This window comes from Oncorhynchus tshawytscha, linkage group LG20 (assembly GCF_018296145.1).
Source record: "Oncorhynchus tshawytscha isolate Ot180627B linkage group LG20, Otsh_v2.0, whole genome shotgun sequence".
Classification (NCBI taxonomy): Eukaryota; Metazoa; Chordata; class Actinopteri; order Salmoniformes; family Salmonidae; genus Oncorhynchus; species Oncorhynchus tshawytscha.
The window spans coordinates 9997234-10018240 of NC_056448.1; the positions used below are offsets into that span (position 1 = coordinate 9997234).

Consider the following 21007-nt stretch of genomic DNA (forward strand, 5'->3'; position numbering starts at 1 on the left):
ATTTCACCATTTTAATGATTGACAGCCTATTTCAACTGCACTAACGTATGCATAGTAGTGAATTATAACAATTGCAGATGGCAATATGGCTTGTTTTGATCTACAGGATATCATAATCCAAGTACCTCTTGACAGGGTAAAATGTAGATTTCTGCCTAATACACATGCCCAAAAGTATTTTTCATGAAATGGTAATGCTGCATAGGTTTGTCAAACTGCCTTTTCCTGTACATACTTGAGGACACAAGCTCATGTACAGATACTAAAATGGGAAATGTTTAACTATTCAAAAGTAGGGCATTTAAATGACAAACACTTTCTAAATATATACTGAACAAAAATAAAAGCAACATGTAAAGTGTTGGTCTCATGTTTAATGCTCTTATTTCAGCTCAATGTTCTCCATACGCACAAAAAGCTGTTAGTGAGCATTTCTCCTTTGCCAAGAGGATCCATTATAAAGAGTGATTAAAAAGCATTACACAGGTGCATCTTGTGCTGGGGACAAAAGGCCACTCTTCACGTCTCAAGTTGCGGGAGCATGCACTTGTCATGGTGACTGAAGGAATGTCCATGAGAACTGTTGCCAGAGAAATTAACATTCAATTTTATCTTAAGCCGCCTCGACGTCATTTAAGAAAATTTGGCAGTACTTCCAACCGGCCACAACTGCAGACCGTGTATGGCGTCGTGGGTGAACAGTTTGTTCCCGAATTAGACAGTGCTCAATGGTGGCGGTAGGGGTTATGGTATGGGCAAGCATAAGCAACGAACACCATTGACATTGATGGTATGGGCAAGCATAAGCAATGAACACCATTGACATTGATGGTATGGGCAAGCATAAGCAACGAACACCATTGACATTGATGGTATGGGCAAGCATAAGCAACGAACACCATTGATGGTAATGTGAATGCACAGATAACGTGACGAGATCCTGAGGCCCATTGTCATGCCATTCATCCGCTGCCATCACATGTTTCAGTACGATAATGCATGGGCCCCATGTCCATAAAGATCTGTACACAATTCCCGGAAGCTGAAAATGTCCATGGTCTGCATACTCACCAGACATGTCACCCATTGAGTATGTTTGGGATGCTCTGGATCGATGTGTACGACTGTGTTCCAATTCACGCAAATATCCAGCAACTTCGCACAGCCATTGAGTGGGACAACAGACCACAACAGTATGATCAACGTGAAGATGTGTCGTGCTGCATGAGGCAAATGGGGGTCACACCAGATACTGACTGGTTTTCTGATCCACACCTCTACCTTTTTTAAAGGTATCTGTGACCAACAGATACATATCTGTATTCCCAGTCGTGAAATCCATAGATTAGGGCCTGATGTATTTCAATTGATTGATTTCCTTATATGAACTGTAACTCAGTAAAAACTTTGAAATTGTAGCGTGTTTATTTTTTCTGCTGGATTCTGCCGTTTCAGCCAAACCCGTTGCTAACCGGTGTATAAAATCGAGCACACAGCCATGCAGTCTCCATAGCAAACATTGGCAGTAGAATGGCCTTGCTGAGGAGCTCAGTGACTTTCAACGTGGCACCATCATACAGTAGAATGTCACCTTTCCAACAGGTCAGTTTGTCAAATGTCTTCCCTGCTAGAGCTGCAAGTGCTGTTACTGTGAAGTGGAAATGTCTAGGAGCAACAACAGCTCAGCCGTGAAGGGGTAGGCCACACAAGCTCACGTAGTGCGTAAAAATCACCTGTCCTCGGTTGCAACACTCACTACCAAACTGCCTCTGGAAGCAACGTCAGCACAGTAAATGTTCGTCGGAAGCTTCAAGAAATGGGTTTCCATGGCCGAGCAGCAATGGCAAGCGTCGGCTGGAGTGGAGTAAAGCTCGCCGCCATTGGACTCTGGAGCAGTGGAAAGGCCTTCTCTGGAGTAATGAATCACGCTTCACTATCTGGCAGACAAATCTGGGTTTGGCGGATAGCTACCTGTCCCAATGCATAGTGCCAACTAAAGTTGGTGGAGGAATAATAGTCTGGGGCTGTTTTTACATGATTCAAGCTCGGCCCCTTAGGTCCAGTGAAGGGAAATCTTAATGAAATCTTAACGCTACAGCATAGACGATTCTGTGCTTCCAACTTTGTGGCAACAGTTTGGGGAAGGCCCATTCCTGTTTCAGCACGACAATGCCCTAATGCACAAAGCGAGGTCCATAATGAAATGGTTTGTTGAGATCGGTGTGGAAGAAATTGACTGGCCTCAACGCTTAGAAGAGCATTTTGGGACCTACTTCCCAATCCCCATTTGAATGTGATCCTGGCTCAGTTGACATGCGAGTAAGTGAAATCGAAACAGCTGATCGAGCTGTCATGTGACTGAATGCATTCATGGGTCACTACGGAGGAGTTTTGGTTCCTGACTTACCCTGCCGTCTTCCTCTGAGCATTAATGCTGTGTTCAAAACAACAGGAAACTGGGTAATCTCAGATTTCTGACTTAAAGACAACTGGGAAAAATAGTTTTGAACGGTTAATTAACCAACTCGGGAACTCTGGACTCTTTCTAGAGCTCTGACCTGAAGATCCAGTAGTGGTGCGTGGGTAAAATCACTGGGGAAGCCAAGCCCCCCTTCCCCCAAAAGCCATATTACAACCTATGTGATGCAATAATATTATTGTTTACTCTATAATCTGTCAATTCATTTGCCTTGCGACTGTGATATATAGGCCTAAAGGCCGAGATAATAAGAAGACACAGTGGCAGAATAAATTCAACCACACCTTTTGTTTTATCACAAAACACAAACTCGGCAAAAAAATAAATGACCCTGTCTTTCAAAGATAATTAGTTAAAATCCAAATAACTTCACAGATCTTCATTGTAAAGGGTTTAAACACTGTTTCCCATGCTTGTTCAATTAACGATAAACAATTAATGAACATGCACCTGTGGAACGGTCGTTAAAGAGGCCTTTCTACTGACTCTGAAAAACACAACAAAAAAAGATGCCCAGGGTCCCTCATTACAGAGTGCAGTACAATATGCTGTGTAGAGTCAAAAAGGTTAACTGGATTAAGCCCACAACGAGCGTAGTTGAAATACAGTTTACACAGAGGCTAGGAGGGCAGGTTACTTCAGAGCACTTGTAACTAGTTTGCTTGCACCAGATTGGATTAAAGGGTCACAGCAAAGTGACAAGAGTACCATAGCCACAGGAATTTTTCTGTTGAGGGCGCTGCTGAATAAAAAACAAGTGTCTGTGCTACAGATGCTATATTGGTCCGTTAATACATGGCTTGTAAAGGCCCAGCGTACTGCCTATAGAAAAATTTATATATATTTTTATTCAGATTATCAGGGGGCTCTGCGGCACCCCTACTTCCTGCGGCTTTGGTCCGTAGGAATTTGCCATTGTTTAGTTATTTGCAATGAGAGAAAGTGGTTGGTGCCTCTTGGTGGTAAGCAATGAGTTAGTACCATGCAGTGCAGCTGGCAGCAGGCCACAGCTAAACTGGAGTGTTCCTGCTCTGCATGTTAATGCCAGTAGACATTAGGCGTGTGTTATCGTATTTTATCATGCCTCTAGGATTATAATACTCCACATAAGCCTGGGGTTATAAGACTATTAGTAGCTGCATGTAGATGAAAACACATCACATGAGCTATGACCAGAAAGATTTCCTTAGGACTTCTGTCAGTTTCTGTTAAGACATTTCTATTAGATGACATAAGACGGGATAGTGTTAGAATCATTGAAACAAACTGGATTTATGCTGCACCCTCACCTTTAAATTTTTTACATTTTTTACTACCAACCAGGAGGTCAGTAATGATCTATAATACAGCACAAAGTGTCCCCTGCTGTGGCTAGGCAATTTGATCTGTGAATGTCAGGCAAATGGAAGACGTCAGGGTGGAGGGGAAAGCGACTAGAAGAGGATAATAGTATTTAAATCTTTAAGCACCCAGATCCTCAGTCAGCAACATTAGACGGTCAGGGTTGTTTCTTTCTGCTGGTATGCTGCTGTGGGTGACTCAGGAGAGGGTATTAAGACCTGTGGTAATGCCTCCACGCCCCTCAGTGATCCGGCGTGTCTGACCAGGTCCCAGCACAGGACTCCAGAATGCCCAAGAATAGGAGACGGAGCCTTTTCCCCAACTACAAAGTGGGGGGGACAGGCCCCACATACAAGGACCCAGAGGAGGACTACAATGTTCCCCTCACCCAGAACAACTTGGTGAAACAATGGAACTCCATGCAAGAGCTCAGAGGAGACATCTACGACATCTATGCAGAGTACGAAAACGAGGAAGATGTTGTAATGGCCTCCCCAACAAGAGGTCTTTCCTCTCTTGTGAAGAACTACATGCTGAACATCAACGTAGGTGGGAAGGAGTATCAGATCTCATACAGGGTTGCTGCCAAGTATCCCAAGACCAGGATCGGCCGCCTGGCGACATGCACAGACCACAACAGAAAGCTGGACCTGTGTGATGACTATGTTGTCCAAAACAATGAGTTTTTCTTCGACAGGGACCCGGACATCTTCCACAGCATCTTCAACTTCTACCGGACGGGCGTCCTCTGGATCAAGGACGAGCTGTGTCCCAGGAACTTCCTGGAGGAGATCAACTATTGGGGCGTCAGGATCAAGAACACACACCGCTGCTGCCGCATCTCCTTTGAGGAGCGCCAGGATGAACTCAATGAGCAGCTGAAGATCCAGCGGGAGCTGGAGGCCGAGGTGGAGATGGAAGAGAATGAGGACCTGTTCCATGGCATGGCGTTTGGCCAGACGCGCTGGATCATCTGGAACCTGATGGAGAAGCCCTTCTCCTCCGTCACCGCCAAGCTCATGGCTCTGGCTTCCAGCTTCTTCGTGCTGGTGTCCCTGGTGGCCATGACGCTGAACACGGTGGAGGAGATGCAGTACAACACCCCCACGGGACAGCTGAGCGGGAAGACCTACGGGGAGCATGTGGAAACCTTCTGCATCGCTTTCTTCACCATGGAGTACCTGCTGCGTCTGGTGTCCACACCGGACCTGCGACGCTTCGGGAAAAGCGTGCTGAACGGGGTGGACCTGATTGCCATCTTTCCCCTCTACCTGCAGCTGGTGCTGGAGTGCTTCGAGAACGACGACTACGGGAAGCACCAAGACATCGAGACGGTGGGCCGGGTGGGCAAATTGGGCCAGGTGCTGAGAATCATGCGTTTGATGAGGATCTTCCGTATCTTGAAGCTGGCACGCCACTCTACGGGGCTGAGAGCATTCGGCTTCACGCTGCGCCAGTGCTACCAGCAGGTGGGCTGCCTATTCCTTTTCATCGCCATGGGAATCCTCACCTTCTCTGCCATGGTGTACACGGTGGAGCATGATGTCCATCAGACCAACTTCACAAGCATCCCTCACGCATGGTGGTGGGCAGCTGTAAGTCACCCCATTCTATTTTATTGGTCATTATAAGTCATTTGCTTAATATTATTGCATTACCTTCATTGATTTGTTTAGTTATTTGGAAATGTTTGTACTGTGTATTATTACAATATCACTGAAAATTCTGGACTATCATTATTCAGCACATTCTGACCTTGCTCAGTATCTTTCTATGTGACTATGTGGTACTGTTAAACACACACACACAATTGGGTTTTACACAGCATGGAGCAACATTGATTCATTCTTACTTGCAGATTCTGATATGACAATTAAATTCCACCTAGAACTAAAGTTGGCCTTAATTACGAACATGCTGCCAGAAATAGATATTTTCATCACACACTTGTCAAGTACAGTAGCCTATTATCACGGTTACCTTTAAGAGACACCTTCACATTGCCAATAGCCTGTCCTGCCCTGACGTCTTGATCTTGTTTCATTAGGGCTGACTCAGCAGATGTGGAAGCTATTTTCCATTGCCTAATAGATACAATGGTATTAAAGAGGGCTGGACTCCGGTTCCCTCTCACTGCCAGGGGAGGCATTTAGGGATTTCCCTTGAGGCACTTCCACCTTATTTAATGGAACAAGATGACATGGGAATTGATCTGTCGTATGTCATTTGACTGTAGACCCACCTAGTGCCTTAGTTCTGTAATTCCATTAAACAATGCTTCAAAAAAGCCTTCAGACGGAGGTCGAATATATCCCCAGAAACGAACTACGTCACTCGCCCTCCTAATAAAGCTTTTCACATGGGCACTCCTTGGCCTCCTCCAAGGCCTCTAGTGAGCACAGTGACACACATATCATGAAGGGTCAACTCTGGGCTCAGATTGCAAAGCAAAGTTAAAACTGCTATGCACTGCGAGTTGAATCTGAGTCCAGGTTGTAACTTCCTGGAAATGTTAGCAAGCTCAGTAGCGACTCGGTTAATGTTTACAGATAACATTGGCCTTCTCCCTCCCTCAGGTGAGCATCTCTACTGTGGGCTATGGAGACATGTTTCCAGAGACCATCCTGGGCCGGCTGTTTGCCTTCGCCTGCATCTCCTTTGGGATCATTCTGAACGGCATGCCCATCTCCATCCTGTACAACAAGTTCTCAGACTACTACACCAAGCTGAAGTCTTATGAGTACAGCTCCACACTGAAGGCTCGGGGCAAGGTCAGGTTCGCCAAGAGGGCGGCCAGGAAGTTTACCAAATGCTGTGACGATGCAGTCCATAAACACACTGGTGAATGTTCTCAGAGCTCTATGGGAGACTTTCCATTCAATTAACAGATCTGCTGTGACAGCATGAAATAATTTCTACCAAGTGGGGTTCCAAGGGAGCTGGAGTTACTATGTATCTCTAGTCCCGTAAAGCTGCCTCTAAACTGCATCCTTTATCCTGATCTTGTCCATATTCTGATTGTGCCCACATTTTCCGTGTAGACGATTAAAACGTGCAATGTGATCCGATTGTCATCAGATCTTCCTGACTACCTCCTGAGGTAGTCAGGCAAGCTTACAAGTGTAGACCGATATGGACAATGAAAACATTTAAATCGTCATTATGAAAGAATAGCTGTCAAATAATTTACATACAGAGGGGGACCAAGAAATCTGGTCACAATGCAGACACAGTGGATGGATGAGAGACATTAAAACCATGTGTAGACACATTTCTGAAAGTGTGAGCACAAATAGAATGTGGACAAGATCAGGACAAAGGACCCAGGTCAGTACCAGGTATAAACAAGGCTTATGTTTACTGTTACTGTATAACTGGTTAATTTCAGGTTATTGCTTACATAGATTTCAGCATTGCCAAGCATTCTGAGATTCTATTAAATTACATGCTTGAATTTTAATGCTCCCACGGAGTGGAGGGCAACCTTGCATTGTAGCAAAAAATACTGCAGACAAAGAAATATATCATGTACGTTATCAATTGTTAATGTGTTTTCCCTTTACCATGTTAAAACTCTCCTTCAGTTACATTTGAGGTTTAGAAACAATTCATTCCTACAGAAGAAACCACGCCATTCCCTTCCAATCAAATCACTACCGTACCCGACCTCCCTCCGGGGCTGGTCTGAAATAAGAAATGCTGGATGAATCTAGAGACAGGTTAAACACTCAGCCCCTCCCCCCTTGTATGGGAATCTGTGTAAGATTGGATCTTCCCAATGCCAATTTCTTTACATGGAACAGCTTGCAATGTTTCTGCTCTAGCTAGAACATTAAAAAAAGAATAGATCACAGTGATCTTGAATGTTCTTTATGCATATTTGGAAAACCTCACAAGTACTCTCCAAAGATTGTCTATTATATTGACAAGATAGTCAAGTGACCGCTCTAACAATGGAAATACATTTCCTCAAAGACAGAAGGCAGGGAGGCGAGATCAGGTGGGACCATTCTAGCCAATGAGAGGGTAGATGTGTGTGAACAGGCTCTAGACTCATCTTCGTGTCTGTGACAGACCATATGAGCAGCACCATTGAGGCCATCTCCATTTTAAAGTAGTAATTTCTTCATTGGCTGATTGCTCCCAACGCATAGGATTCCCCAACCAGTTGACTTTAAAATGGTGGAATCCCTCAATGTCCATGCTTAAACGGGTTATAGCTAGGAGTCCTCTCTATGACAACACGCACAACTCCTATAGTGTTTGATTTTTTGCTGAAATGCCACGTGTCCACTTATATCAGTACATTCATTCATCATAACCTAACCACTACGAAACTTATTTTAGAGCAAATTAGCAAGTACACTTTTATGACCGAATTTGACCACTATACAAAAATTCCTCACTTTGTGCGCTTATTTTCATGGACAGATTTTGGGCAGAGAAAAACCTCTCGCTTCTCCTCTCTGTTGTCATTCACAATGTTCACCAGCCACCCATACATTGCTAATGTATTTCCACTTAGCAGAAAGCAGATCAAAATAACATGACAGCACAGCTCTCAGGTGTTTTTGATTGCCTAATGGCCAAATTGTCTCCACGGGACAGAATCCTCAGAAGTAGCGCAAGTCAGACTGACTACTACAATGTGACTAAAATCTCCCGAATAGCGGCCACACAGGCAGCCACTAATAATCCTCTAAACTGATGAGAAGAATGCTGGGTCTTGAAGGAAAAAGCTGTTTCTCGGCTGACTGGGTCCATCCAAATCACAGAGACCTGGACAGATGGAATCTAAGCAGGGCCCACTAGTGAGCATGCAGGCTTCTGCTTCCTTCACAGATAAATAGGCTACGAGCAGTCTGACAGGCCGGGACACAGATTGGTGACTTAATGGGGCATAAAGGTGACGGACTGAGGTTCCCTGTCAGGGTTAACGTGAATGCATTTATGGTTGGATTTATATGAAAGAATTCTTCTAACATTTGCTTACTGACAAATTCATTGGCAATGGAAAGTATCACACAACGATTGTGTACCAACCAACATTTTTGTTTATTCCAGCACCACAGTCAGCTAGCACAAATCAAAAATACAGGTCAGTTACAAATTATACAAACTCACTGCCTGCCAGTGTGTGGGTATCTTTTACCTTTAAAATACTTGCACCACAGCTTTACAAACAAGCATATCGGAATTATTTGGACAAAAAAATGCAGTACAAATAAGCATCCTCTGTTCTTCCCTCTTCACGCTATTTCACCAGGATGGTCAGGTCATTGGACTGGGTGGACAGTTTGGATAGAAAACCATATAAACCCCAGTGAAGTAATGAAAACCTGTTACTCCAGTTGGGAAGAAGTGACAAGTGGGTAGACTGTCTCTGAGGATAGACATCATGAAATATGTATCAGGCCAGTTTCTCCAAAAGAACTTCCACTCCTTTACAGTTCTGGATCTTCTGTAGTTCTGGAGCGTAGGCCTTCAATGCCTCCCTAACCTCCTCTGCAACAGTCTCATCTGCACTGTTCAGGAGACTGTAAAAAAACAAAAACAGATATGTTGGTGAAAGTAACCTTTACACATAAACCACATTACAAAACAAATGTCTTCCTTTCATCTCATACCCGGTTAGTGAAACATTTCTACCCATACTAAGTTACCCAAGTCAAACTATTTTTAGTGAACATCGAGCATTAAATCTAATTATTTGCAGTGCTTCCCCTATTTGCATTGAGCAGCAGTGCACTGCCCCTGCTAATTTGTGGCCATTGCAAAAAATAATTACAAAATAAAAGTTTTATAATGTAGATGTATAGATATGCCCCCGGAAGCCCCCCATACTCCGCTAACTGCCACCGCTGCTGGGAAAAAATCCTAAGAGAAAAACTGATTTGATATGGCAGGCTACAGCTATAAATGTAGACTTTAGAGAGTGAATCAGACAAATCTCTCACTGCTTAGAGACTTAGAGAGATTACAGAAGGACAATGGGCACAAAGACATTGCAGGAGGTGGCGGGACAGTGGCACAGGACAAGAGAGGAGAGAGGGACTGGAGGAAGGGGTAGGGGCTAGAGAAGAGAGGCAGAGAAATGAGAGAAGAAAAAGAAAGCCAAGGAATTGAGGAAGCGTAATCCACGGCTTGTGTTGCTGTTTCACAATGAACAGCTGTGCCCAACTGCACGCCCCTTTCTCACCCACAGCACCCAGTGATATGGTGAATGAATACAAACAGCCACCCTGTAAGACATGCTTAACCCCCAGCTGACGCCTGCCTGTTCTCGCTTTACACTCAATTTCACTGGCAACAGCTAGGATGATAAGACAAGCAGAACATCTATAGTGATGGGAAGATTTAAATGTTTAAATCAAGACAAACACTAAGCTTAGTCTTTTGTGATGGTGTTTGGTATTCCTGAAATGTTTGGCCTCCAGAGACCTTGATCCAAGTTCAATTACCATTTTCATGGCTCAGTGAGTTTCGCTGTCATGGTACACATTTCTAAGCACTTCTAGTTTCAATCTGTTTATAACAGGTTTTTCCCCCCGTTCTGAACAAAACCCCCCTTTCATTGTTCCGACCAGCAAAATAAAGTTCTGAACCGGTTCGAACCAAAAATAAATAAACTATTTATAATTGTTCCTTTCTACATTAAAATGACTTCAGACAGAGCAGCTCGCTATGGAGAAGGCAAGCCATTTACATTCATTGGACAGATGAGTGTAGGGCGCGAGATGAGACTAATGTTGCGGGTGGGGAGAGAGCGAGAGGGTGGAGGAGTACACTTGGCCTGAAGTGCTGGGCATCTTGTTTGCCTTATCTGTATTAGGCCCACAATTATACCTACGGAGAAGGCTTCTATGAAGGAACATTGAATGTCTAAAACGTCAGAGTTGGACCAGCTAGCTAACAAGCTTGCGTGTGCAGAACACGGCATACCTTTTTGTAGTTAATAAATCCAATGTGAGTCATGATAACTATAGAATCCTTCATTAGCATTTTAAATTAGCATGTTAAATTCATTCTTTCCAATTAAAAATATCAACCTAATATCTGAATCACACATCAGTGAATCAATCACACGTCAGTATGCTACTAGATTTAGCTCTGGGGGGGGGAAGGGCCAGGTTGCCAACACGCACAGACAAACAAATTCCAGCCAGAGTGAGGCATAGGCACTTTATGTTTTTTGTGGGACTGATGCCTGGAACCTAAAAATAATGTTATTAACCGGTTCCCATGCTTTTAAAATAACGGTTCTGTTCTGGAACAGTATAGATCACCTTCGTTCGCGATTCTGTTCCTCGTAAAAACAAAAAACAAACATTTTACGGTTCTGTTCCCTGAACTGGTTCCAATCCCTGGTTTACATGTTTCGCAAGGACTGGATTTTAAAATCGGGTTTAAAGTTCAAATGGAGGGAGTTTTCCCCCAATTCCTAGGAAGGAGCTGGTATCATTTCTGTTCCATTTGTTTTTTTTACCGTTAAGCACTGGGCTCCCGAGTGGCACAGCGGTCTTAGGCACTGCATCTCAGTGCTAAAGGTGTCACTACAGACACCCTGGTTCGAATCCAGGCTGTAGCTGTATCACAACTGGCTGTGATTGTGTGTCCATTGGGCGGCGCTCAATTGGCCCAGCGTCATCCAGGTTTGGCCGGTGTAGGCCGTCATTGTATTAAGAATTTGCTTTTAACTGACTTGCCTAGTTAAATAAAGGTTAACTAAATCAAAAAGCACCAGTTTGCTTGCTTTGCTGTATTTGTCGATAGTGCTACAGTTTGTGACTGGCTAGAGGAATTAGATCTAACAGTGTAGAGGTACTCACCAGCAGAGCACAATAGCCCCACGGTTCACTGCAGCCCACGTCTTTAGCTTGTCCATCCCTACCTTGTCCAACAGGACCCTGGAGAAACGCTCTGTGAAGACACAGTAGTCATGGTCAGGAAGATACAGGATAGAGTCACAGGTCCAAATGGACACGCATACAGCCAATGTTTGCATTGTCTTTGAGTGGAGTACTGTTTCAAGATCATACACTCCCCTATGTATTTATTTATAGACAGTGAAGCTAAAACTTAATTTGGCACTATACTCAAGCATTTTGGATTTGAGATCAAATGTTTCATGAGGCGACAGTACAGAATGTTACCTTCAATTTTATAAAAACAATTTACCCCCCTTTCTCCCCAATTTCATGGTATCCAATTGGTAGTTACAGTCTTGTCAATAGGGGAGTGGCAGCGATAGGACTCGTCCTCCGAAACACAACCCAGCCAAGCCGCACTGCTTCTTGACACGATGTCCGCTTAACCCGGAAGCCAGCAACCCCAATGTGTCGGGGGAAACACCGTACACCTGGCGACCATGTCAGCGTGCACCGCGCCCGGACCACCACAGGGCTTGCTGGTGCGTGATGGGACAAGAACATCCCTGCCGGCCAAACCCTCCCCTAACACAGACGACGCTGTGCCAATTGTGCGCCGCCACATGGATCTCCCGGTCACAACAGAGCCTGGACTCGAACCAGGATCTCTAGAGGCTCAGCTAGCACTGCCACCTTTCATTTTAGGGTATTATCATACATATCAGTACTACCGTTTAGAAATGAAAGCACTTTCATGTAATCTAGACCCCCTTTTGAAAGTGTCATAAGTATTTGGACAAATTAACATGTGTATTAAAGTAGTCCAAGTTTGGTACTTGGTCAGAAAGTATTCATACCCCTTCCCTTTGTCCACATTTTGTTACGTTACAGCCTTATTCTAAAATGGTTTAAATAAATAGTAGTTCAGTAGTTCTTCTCGGCTGTATGTAATGAAACCTAAGATGACCTGGGGTACTAGTGTAAGAAATAACACGTAAAAAAACAAAAAACTGCATAGTTTCCTAGGAACGCGAAGCGAGGCGGCCATCTCTGTCGGCGCCGGAAGTATAGTGTGTAGATTGATGAGGGACAAAACATTTTTAAAATCCATTTTAGAATAAGGCTGTAATGTAAAAACATGGAAAAAGTTAAAGGGGTCTGAATTCTTTCCGAATTAAATGTATATGGAAGTAGTTGTGCCTATTGTTTTGGTAAAAAAAAAAAAACCTGACCTTTCTTAGATATAAGAGACACTTTAAAACAAACTTCCTTCTGAGTATCTGTTTTTCCATGTATGAACCTGTTATTCAACCTGTTATTCAATGCATTTATATTGACTAATAGCATTAAGGCCAACTTCAATATTTCATCAAATATATAAATATTTGATTTCAAATCCCAAATACTTGATTATAGAGCCAAATTAAAAAGTTTAACTTTCACTGTTCAAATAAATACGTAGGGGAGTATATTTGAGAGGTCATATGTACGGTCAGCCCCACAGGTGATATTATATATATATATATATATATATATATATACAGTGCCTTGCGAAAGTATTCGGCCCCCTTGAACTTTGCGACCTTTTGCCACATTTCAGGCTTCAATCATAAAGATATAAAACTGTATAAAGATATAAAAATAAACATATCCAGGTGTTAGAATGGCCAAGTCAAAGTCCAGACCTGAATCCAATCGAGAATCTGTGGAAAGAACTGAAAACTGCTGTTCACAAATGCTCTCCATCCAACCTCACTGAGCTCGAGCTGTTTTGCAAGGAGGAATGGGAAAAAATGTCAGTCTCTCGATGTGCAAAACTGATAGACATACCCCAAGCGACTTACAGCTGTAATCGCAGCAAAAGGTGGCGCTACAAAGTATTAACTTAAGGGGGCTGAATAATTTTGCACGCCCAATTTTTCAGTTTTTGATTTGTTAAAAGTTTGAAATATCCACTAAATGTCGTTCCACTTCATGATTGTGTCCCACTTGTTGTTGATTCTTCACAAACAAATACAGTTTTATATCTTTATGATTGAAGCCTGAAATGTGGCAAAAGGTCGCAAAGTTCAAGGGGGCCGAATACTTTCGCAAGGCACTGTATATATATATATTTTTTTTACATACCTTCTCTCCCAACCTCCTTCATCTTGGTGTCTTGTTCAATCAGCCATTTGAGCACCAGATGCCCAGCAGGGTGTTCAGCCATGTGCAGCTACAGAACAGGAAACAGACAAAACATGTTCACACTGAACACCATGGTTTTTCCAGAGGACAGAAGAGAGAAACAGATTTTGCCCTTCAAGTGTTTCCGATTCCAAGCCTGGACAATCATCCTGCAGTTGACCAGACAGACTGAAAACCCAATGGAGACTTCAAAACCAAGTGAAATTCTCACCAATGAGAGACATTCTCCTACTTGAATTTGACAGGCACACCATGCCCCTGACCCCCCTGTCCCCTCCTCACCTGCCCCTCCACTCCTCCTGGTGTGAAGTCGTCAGCAGCCAGCTCAGCCACAGCCTCCATGGCAGGATGCAGGTCCCCAATGGCGGACCCCAGAATGACAGTGACTGTGACGCTGGAGGCCTTGTCCATTGCCATAGTGCGGGCGTGGTCACACAGGTGCTGAATTAGGTGTGGGGACACCGCCTCCAGGAGCTCCTTCCGGCGAAGGGCAACATCCTTCTTGCTGAAGGGACAGAGGGTCAGATGGAGAACATTTAAAGTACAGGCTATGAAAAGCATGAAGTATAGACGGCATTTCTTTAATCTTGTCTGTCCAATTGGGTTCAAAATAGCAATTTAGGTATGTTAAGTGACTCTAGGGAAGGTTTGGACAGTTAACCTCCCTTTGTTCTAGTCTAACTAGCTGGTTAAGGCAGATCGGACGAGTTAGAGCATATATTGTTAGTTTTGGACTTCAGAGGGTTTTCGGCTGTTCGGACACACATTTCTTTCTCGAGGCAACCCGAAGTCAGTAGCCGGAAGTCCACGACCCCTCGTCTGCGATTTGTCAACAGTTGGGATTCTTCAATAAAGTGTCATTCAATGAGCGCTGACTCGTTTTCATGCGAAAATAAAAAGTAAAAATAAATATTGCGCCAAACGTTTTAGTTAAATGTAATATTGCACAACTAAGATCTCCTCTGCAAAAACGTCAACATTTTTATTGAACTAGGCAAGTCAGTTAAGAACAAATTCTTATTTACAATGATAGCCTAAAGGGTTACAGTGGGTTAGCTGCCTTGTTCAGGGGCAAAACGACAGATTTTGTTAGCTCAGGGATTCGATCTAGCAACCTTTTGGTTACTGGCCCAACGCTCTAACCACTAGGCTACCTGCCGCCTAATGACAGAGTTCTTGAGACATCTTAGATTAATTGACTATTTTGAGGAAGTGTATACTGGACAAACAATACCATTGCCGCTTTTTTTCTCGTTTTCCAAGTGAAGGTCTTTTAAGCGAGTATGCAAGCACACTCGTTTGGTACACCTAGCCAAATCCGGCTAGGCACCAGCCAAACTGAAGTACGTGGACGCCTTTAGAATGATTGGTAGGTGGTGGCAGGACTCACCTGTGGGCGTTTCCATCCCCCTTCTCCAGCACCTGGATGATTTCAGGTAACAGGTGGGCGTGGTCTCGCGGGCTGAGCAGGTACAGCAGAACTTTCTTTCCATTCTTATTAGTGATGATATCAGGCAGGGAAGCAAGAATCTCTGATAGGACGGCCTGCTTCATTAGCTTGGTATCGTCTATGCAGTCAAAGGCAGCGATGAGGACTAAGAATGCAAACTCTCCCTGGAGAGAAAATCAACAAACCAATCAGTAAGTCACACACGTTTACATATTTGCATTTCTGACTGTGGCGATCAAATATGGTCTGTTTGTTGTTGTCTTGAGTACCATTGCAAACTTCTCAATGTAGGTCTTCATGGTTTTAATGATGACTTTTCTGTCCTGAAAGATAAAACAAATAAATCACTGTACATACAAAGAACAGACACTAGTTTGTGGTTGGTGAGGCTCATCTCTCTAGAAGGCCTGAGTGAATACTCACCTTAGGTGTCCCATGCCACAGGCAGTGCATTGCTACTCTAGCTCCATCGTGGGTGTGGGCCATATACACCACAGACTCCCTTATTGACTCAATCATTTCCTGTGAAGTCACATGATCAAAATGGTATTAGAAACATGGTAGGATTTGCTCGGTCATTTCTACAGCCATTGGTGGTTTTACTTACAGTCCTCTGTTTGGCTGGGGCATGCAGGAAGAATTCCAGAAACACTTTGTGCACCAGAGAATGTTTGATCACAGCCTCTCTGTGGGAGAAGAGAACACAGACAGAAATCAAAAGCAGTATCTGGATTTATTATCTCGGTTGCCCTTGTGGAGGGTTAGAGCTGTGTGTGTGCTCAATAATACCCACTTTGTGGTCATGGGGGTAAGGATCTGCTTCATCTCCTCCAAAATGCCATTAACCTTGTCTGGGTTCGCCTCCAGCACCTTCTCTAGCGTGGGACACACTGCCGACTGTGAACAAACATGCCAACTGTCAGTAAAATTCGGCATAACATCCTCTCCGGCCGATATTCACAGAGACAAGCAATCAGAAAGATATCTTGGTAACCAGATTATGAGAGAAGGGGTTTCCGGACTCTTAGAACTACTCTATTACACTGTGCTCTTGGGAGAGGTGTGAGACGTGTCCTGACCTTGAAGACTTGGAATGTGGTTCCGTAGAGCTCCTCGGTGAGCATGAGTCTCTGGGAGAGGATGGCTTTTTCGTTGTAAGCGTACTCCACCACCGACGACGCCTCAGAGTGACGCAGCATCTGCCTCACTTTCCCCTTGAAGCCCACCATCACACCCGCAACCTGTTCTTTGCTCCTGTGGCAGAGGATACACACACCTGCCGTCAGATTTTCATTCAGAGACCCATGTCAGGTTTACTTCTTTATGATGTAACAACACTGCCCTATCAGAAACTAGCAGTGAGTAGAGAGACTCAATGGAGATCAATATGACTTGAATTTTCTCCCCAGATATCATTCTCCAAATCTTACACATGGAAGATGACAGGAAATGCAGAGATGAGTGTTCACAATGTAAACCAATCAAATGATGACCTTTATATTCGTCCTACAAGATACACCTTCATAACGGGATAACATTCCCCCATCCTTTAATAGCAGATCCATGCATTAGATTGTACTTAAAACAACTTGTATCTTCAGCAAAGGTCACGATTACAAGGAAGGTTACAATGAGTAAAGTTTGGAATTATTGACCTGATTCCCATTTCAAAGGTGTCCTAAACAAATTATCAGGGAATTCCAACGACAGATCAGATCAAGCAGCACTACTAATTTGAAATGACAATGGCACACGAGCACAAAGGATTACTGTTGAATCATATCCATACTAAGATTTACAATGATGTGATTTACTCAACAAGATTATCCTTTTTGTTGTTTTTACTATATTTTTTGGGCCGGCTTTCCTGCTAGGATCTAATGCCATCAACACAATATCTGATGATATGGAAAGAATACATCCATTGCTAGTGCGACGACTTCATGTATAAGCAAACTGTCTGGAGGAAGAAAAAGGCACACTTACCCATACATTAAGAACTTCTTCACAATATTTCGGGCATACTTTGATTTACTCAGCTCGACCATATCATCTAGGGAGAAGAATAACATCATTGAGATGTAGAGCATTGTGATTGACGTGACAAAAACTGAACACACTCAGAAGAACAGACCGTTAGAACAGAGCAAACCACTGACCTTTGAGTTCATCAAAAACCTCCCGCCTTTGCTCGTCGTTCCCAAACTGGATGAAACACTGGAGGACTCTGGTGGAGTCGTGAGCAAATGCTATCTGAAAGAGAAAAACCGTTTCATCTTTACCTGCAAACTTGAGCATTAGGATGCCATGCACTGTAAACTAATTTGAATACGTCTACTGTGCTCAATTGTTTTATTGTACTCTAGTATTGACAGGCATGGTCTGTCTAATAATTTCAGTGGATGACAAATTCTCCATTGTGCCATGTTTTTAATTCGTACATTGTCGTGATTGACAATGCACAATCTACAGTAAATTATAGATTTGAATGGCTCCTTCCAGCAGTGTAAATGTTAAGACTGTACTCACTGTTTTTATCTTTCCTTTCACAAGTTCCTGAAGCTCTTTCATGAGTTTGATCCTCTTCTCTTTGTTGCAATCTTTCCTGTATTGAAAAAGTGGGAACATATAATAAATAATAAGTACAGGCGTAAAATGTTGCTGTCGCCAAATGACATTTAGTCCTGAGGTGTTAACACCCTCTATAGCCACTGTGGTTTTTATCTGACCCTGCTAGCCATCTATGAACGTTTGAATGTCTTGAAGAATGGCCATGTACTAGGCACAGCCAGAAGAGGACTGGCCACCCCTCGGAGCCTAGTTCCTCTCTAGGTTTCCTCCTAGGTTCCTGCTAAGGTTGAATATTTCCCTGGTGTTTTACAAAATGTTCCACCCTGAGAATAAATCCCCTTTTTCCCAGTTATCCCAGTATTTCCAGACAAAACCAGAAGTGTTATTCAAAAGCATTATAAAGCATATAAATAGGCCCGTGTCGGGCTTAGATTAGAGATTTGACTGAAAATTCAAGCGTGATACTACCCGAGGCCTACATTAAAGACATTTTATGAGGCTTAGCACAAAAAAAGCACAAATGATTGTGCTGTTCTCCAATAAATATTTGATATAGGCTACTGCAGAAAAACAAAGCCCATGGATGTAACTAGTTCCAGTAGGCTAATCTTGTGTGAACTGTATTACTGTACTGTATTAACCGGACTGGAATGACGCACTTTCAAACCGTGATAAAGTAGGTGAGTGAACACGTGATAATGGTGCTGCACAAGCGGCCTTCAAAGTTATAAGTATAGGCTAGCGAATTTGATTTTGAAATACAATAGGGCCTATTTGTATAGTTAGTAGGCTGACTCATATATACCTTTCATAATATTACCAAAAAGTTACCACGATGAGATGATAGGTCTACGTGCATTGTGAACTGTGCTCCATACTGAGATGGTCTGTCTGTCCTAACCCGGAGCGTTGATGATTCATCATGCAAAGTCCGTAAGGGAAGCCAGATGTCTCATATTATTTAACAGTTCCATTTCCCGCTATGCTATTCATAGAAATAATTTATTATATTTGACCTGTTTGTCGCAGTTACTTATCCCGGGAATAGGTACTGGTTTTATGTGGCAAATCCCGGCAAATTAACCGTGTTCCCAGCATTCAACCCTAGTTCCTGCCTTTCTATGGAGTTTTTCCTAGCCACCGTGCCTCTACATTGGTGGCTCTTTGGGGTTTTAGAGCGGGTATCTGTATTGCACTTTGTGACAACTAACGATATAAACATATGCAACTTAATCCTAAATTTGAAGTTTTGTTAGACCGCTGGTACAATAATGTAGTAGCTGGTTTAACCTACCTTCTGACCATCTCCCACACTTGCTTGGCTCTGCTCACTATTTGATAACTCTCCTTTTTTTCAGTCTGCTGCCGGTTTTGTTTCAGCTCTTTCTTCTGCTGTTTGAACTCATCCCATTTGGGCTTCTTGGCCTCAGAACCTGAACAAACAAGACAAGCGTTACACCACTGGTGTTATGACTGATCATTCATACAAAGATGAAGAAATCTAATAGACCCATTAAAAAAATAAAAATACAGTTAAAACATTTCCAGCAAGCCATTACAAAATGTAGCCTATTTAAAGTGTTTGATAATTGGCTGTTGTACATATTTCATACCTTCCTCAGCCTTCCCAGGTATGAATTTTCGCTTTTTGGTGAACTTTCCATCTGTGGGCTTGATGTACTTTCCATCTGTGGGTTTTTTGTTCAAGAATTTCCGTGGAGCCCCCTTTCCTCCAGTCTTCTCAAACGTCTTGCCCTTTTCTCCACTGTGGGGTTTAAATGGCCTCTTCCCTGGTGATTTACCTGTTGGTTTGGTCCCCGGTTTACCTGTACCTTCTGAACAGAGTTTGTAGCTACTCAGTTAGGCCTACACATTGTTTTTACCAGCACATCATTAAACAAATATTTTAAAGTATAATATTCATATTAGTAGTAGTATTACTTCTACGTATTAACTTACCTTTTCCTTTCTGTATTAACTTCTTGCCACCTTTAGGGGAAAATATTTTCTTTTTGGGTTCCATTCTCAAGAACTCACTATTCAAAGGAAAAGACAAAAAGCGCATTATCAGTAGGTAGTTGCACCTTAGACGATCGACTAATCATAGTTCCAGCTTGAATACTGATTACTGTATGTGCTATTGCCATGTGTTTTCCAGCTAACTTCAGTACCTAGCTAGCAATAGCAGCTAGTTAGTTAGCGTTCAGCTGACTTGCTAACGTTAGTTACTAAACCTGGCAGGCCAGAAAGAACTACAGGTAAGGTATGAGGTGTAATAATTAAACATGTCTGGTAGAGATATTTTCACTGACAAAACAGTCACGTTAACAACATTATTTTAGCATTTTCCTATGCAGAAGACAAAATACACACGTTTAGCTACATACCTTGACATGCGTTCTGAACTTAACGGTTTACGGCATGAACCTTCCAATCAGAAAACGTCCTGACTGCCGTAAAATGCATGGGTTGTTTTTTATTGCGACAATAGTAGAACGATACGGCATATTGTGCTGTGCCTGGGTTGTCACTAGTTACCACAGCCACGAAGTCAGAATTGGCAATGTCGTAGACATTCATGAAAACAAAATGTTGCAGTTTTATGTTAATTTAAGATTAGGTTTACGATTAGAAGTGTGGTCAAGGTTAGGGTTAAAAAAAAATCACATTTGAAGAAGATACATTGTAGAAATAGGCGGGGTTTATGACATTTTTTGGCTGTGGTAACTTGTGACGACCCTGGGTGGTTAGTGCAATCCGGGATACTTGGGACGTTCCTACTCTAACACGTCTAACAGCTTTGTCAAAATTGACTTTTCGTTTCAGGTTTTGCAGAATTTACACAGCAAGTTAGGATAATTAACGTAGCCGGCTATGATAATTAGGTTAAGGTTAGGGTTAGGTAAAATGCAAAACAATTTCAAAAACGGCGTAAATTTGACAAAAGCTAGCTGTAATCCATCTAGACATGACCCGGTGCCTGTTTTTGTACCTGATAAATCATTATATTACATTTATGATATCTATGTGTATACAGATAAAAACTGATACTTACTGTAGTAACTAAGTAGCCTAAGTCACGTATAGTCATGGCTCAATCTATCCCCTGAA

The 21007-nt window shown here is 42.9% G+C and overlaps 2 protein-coding genes across 3 annotated transcripts; one reads left to right on the forward strand and one right to left on the reverse strand.

Annotated features, from left to right (window-relative positions):
• The first annotated feature begins 3981 nt into the window (after window positions 1-3981).
• On the forward strand, window positions 3982-8830 carry LOC112219569 (potassium voltage-gated channel subfamily V member 2-like). Its single transcript, XM_024380913.2, has 2 exons — window positions 3982-5415; window positions 6397-8830. Exons 1-2 carry the CDS (start codon window positions 4108-4110, stop codon window positions 6703-6705), a joined length of 1617 nt encoding a protein of 538 aa, XP_024236681.1. The 5' UTR covers window positions 3982-4107; the 3' UTR covers window positions 6706-8830.
• Window positions 8831-8856: 26 nt separating this feature from the next.
• pum3 (pumilio RNA-binding family member 3) lies at window positions 8857-20397 on the reverse strand. 2 transcript variants are annotated; one of them, XM_024380911.2, is made up of 17 exons: window positions 20284-20397; window positions 19856-19932; window positions 19510-19731; window positions 19191-19329; window positions 17855-17930; window positions 17485-17578; window positions 17312-17378; window positions 16405-16579; window positions 16119-16222; window positions 15933-16011; window positions 15749-15847; window positions 15595-15648; window positions 15266-15489; window positions 14158-14380; window positions 13816-13903; window positions 11650-11740; window positions 8857-9357 (listed from the first exon to the last, which is right to left on the reverse strand). In XM_024380911.2, the coding sequence occupies exons 1-17, from the start codon at window positions 20289-20291 to the stop codon at window positions 9231-9233; spliced, it is 1947 nt and encodes a 648-aa protein (XP_024236679.1). In that variant the 5' UTR covers window positions 20292-20397; the 3' UTR covers window positions 8857-9230. The 2 variants fall into 2 exon arrangements, with proteins under 2 accessions (XP_024236679.1, XP_024236680.1); XM_024380912.2 differs by lacking the exon at window positions 20284-20397 and adding an exon at window positions 20068-20250.
• Between the last annotated feature and the right edge of the window lie 610 nt (window positions 20398-21007).

What these genes read in the sequence shown, in the direction of transcription:
- LOC112219569 (XM_024380913.2), top strand. Translation starts at nt 4,108, where the DNA reads ATGCCCAAGAATAGGAGACGGAGCCTTTTCCCCAACTACAAAGTGGGG. An exon ending in ACGCATGGTGGTGGGCAGCT is followed by an intron (nt 5,416 to 6,396) that starts GTAAGTCACCCC and finishes TCCCTCCCTCAG; the next exon opens with GTGAGCATCTCTACTGTGGG.
- pum3 (XM_024380911.2), bottom strand. An exon ending in CCACATTCCAAGTCTTCAAG is followed by an intron (nt 16,223 to 16,404) that starts GTCAGGACACGT and finishes GTTTGTTCACAG; the next exon opens with TCGGCAGTGTGTCCCACGCT. An exon ending in CCCCAGCCAAACAGAGGACT is followed by an intron (nt 15,848 to 15,932) that starts GTAAGTAAAACC and finishes GTGACTTCACAG; the next exon opens with GAAATGATTGAGTCAATAAG.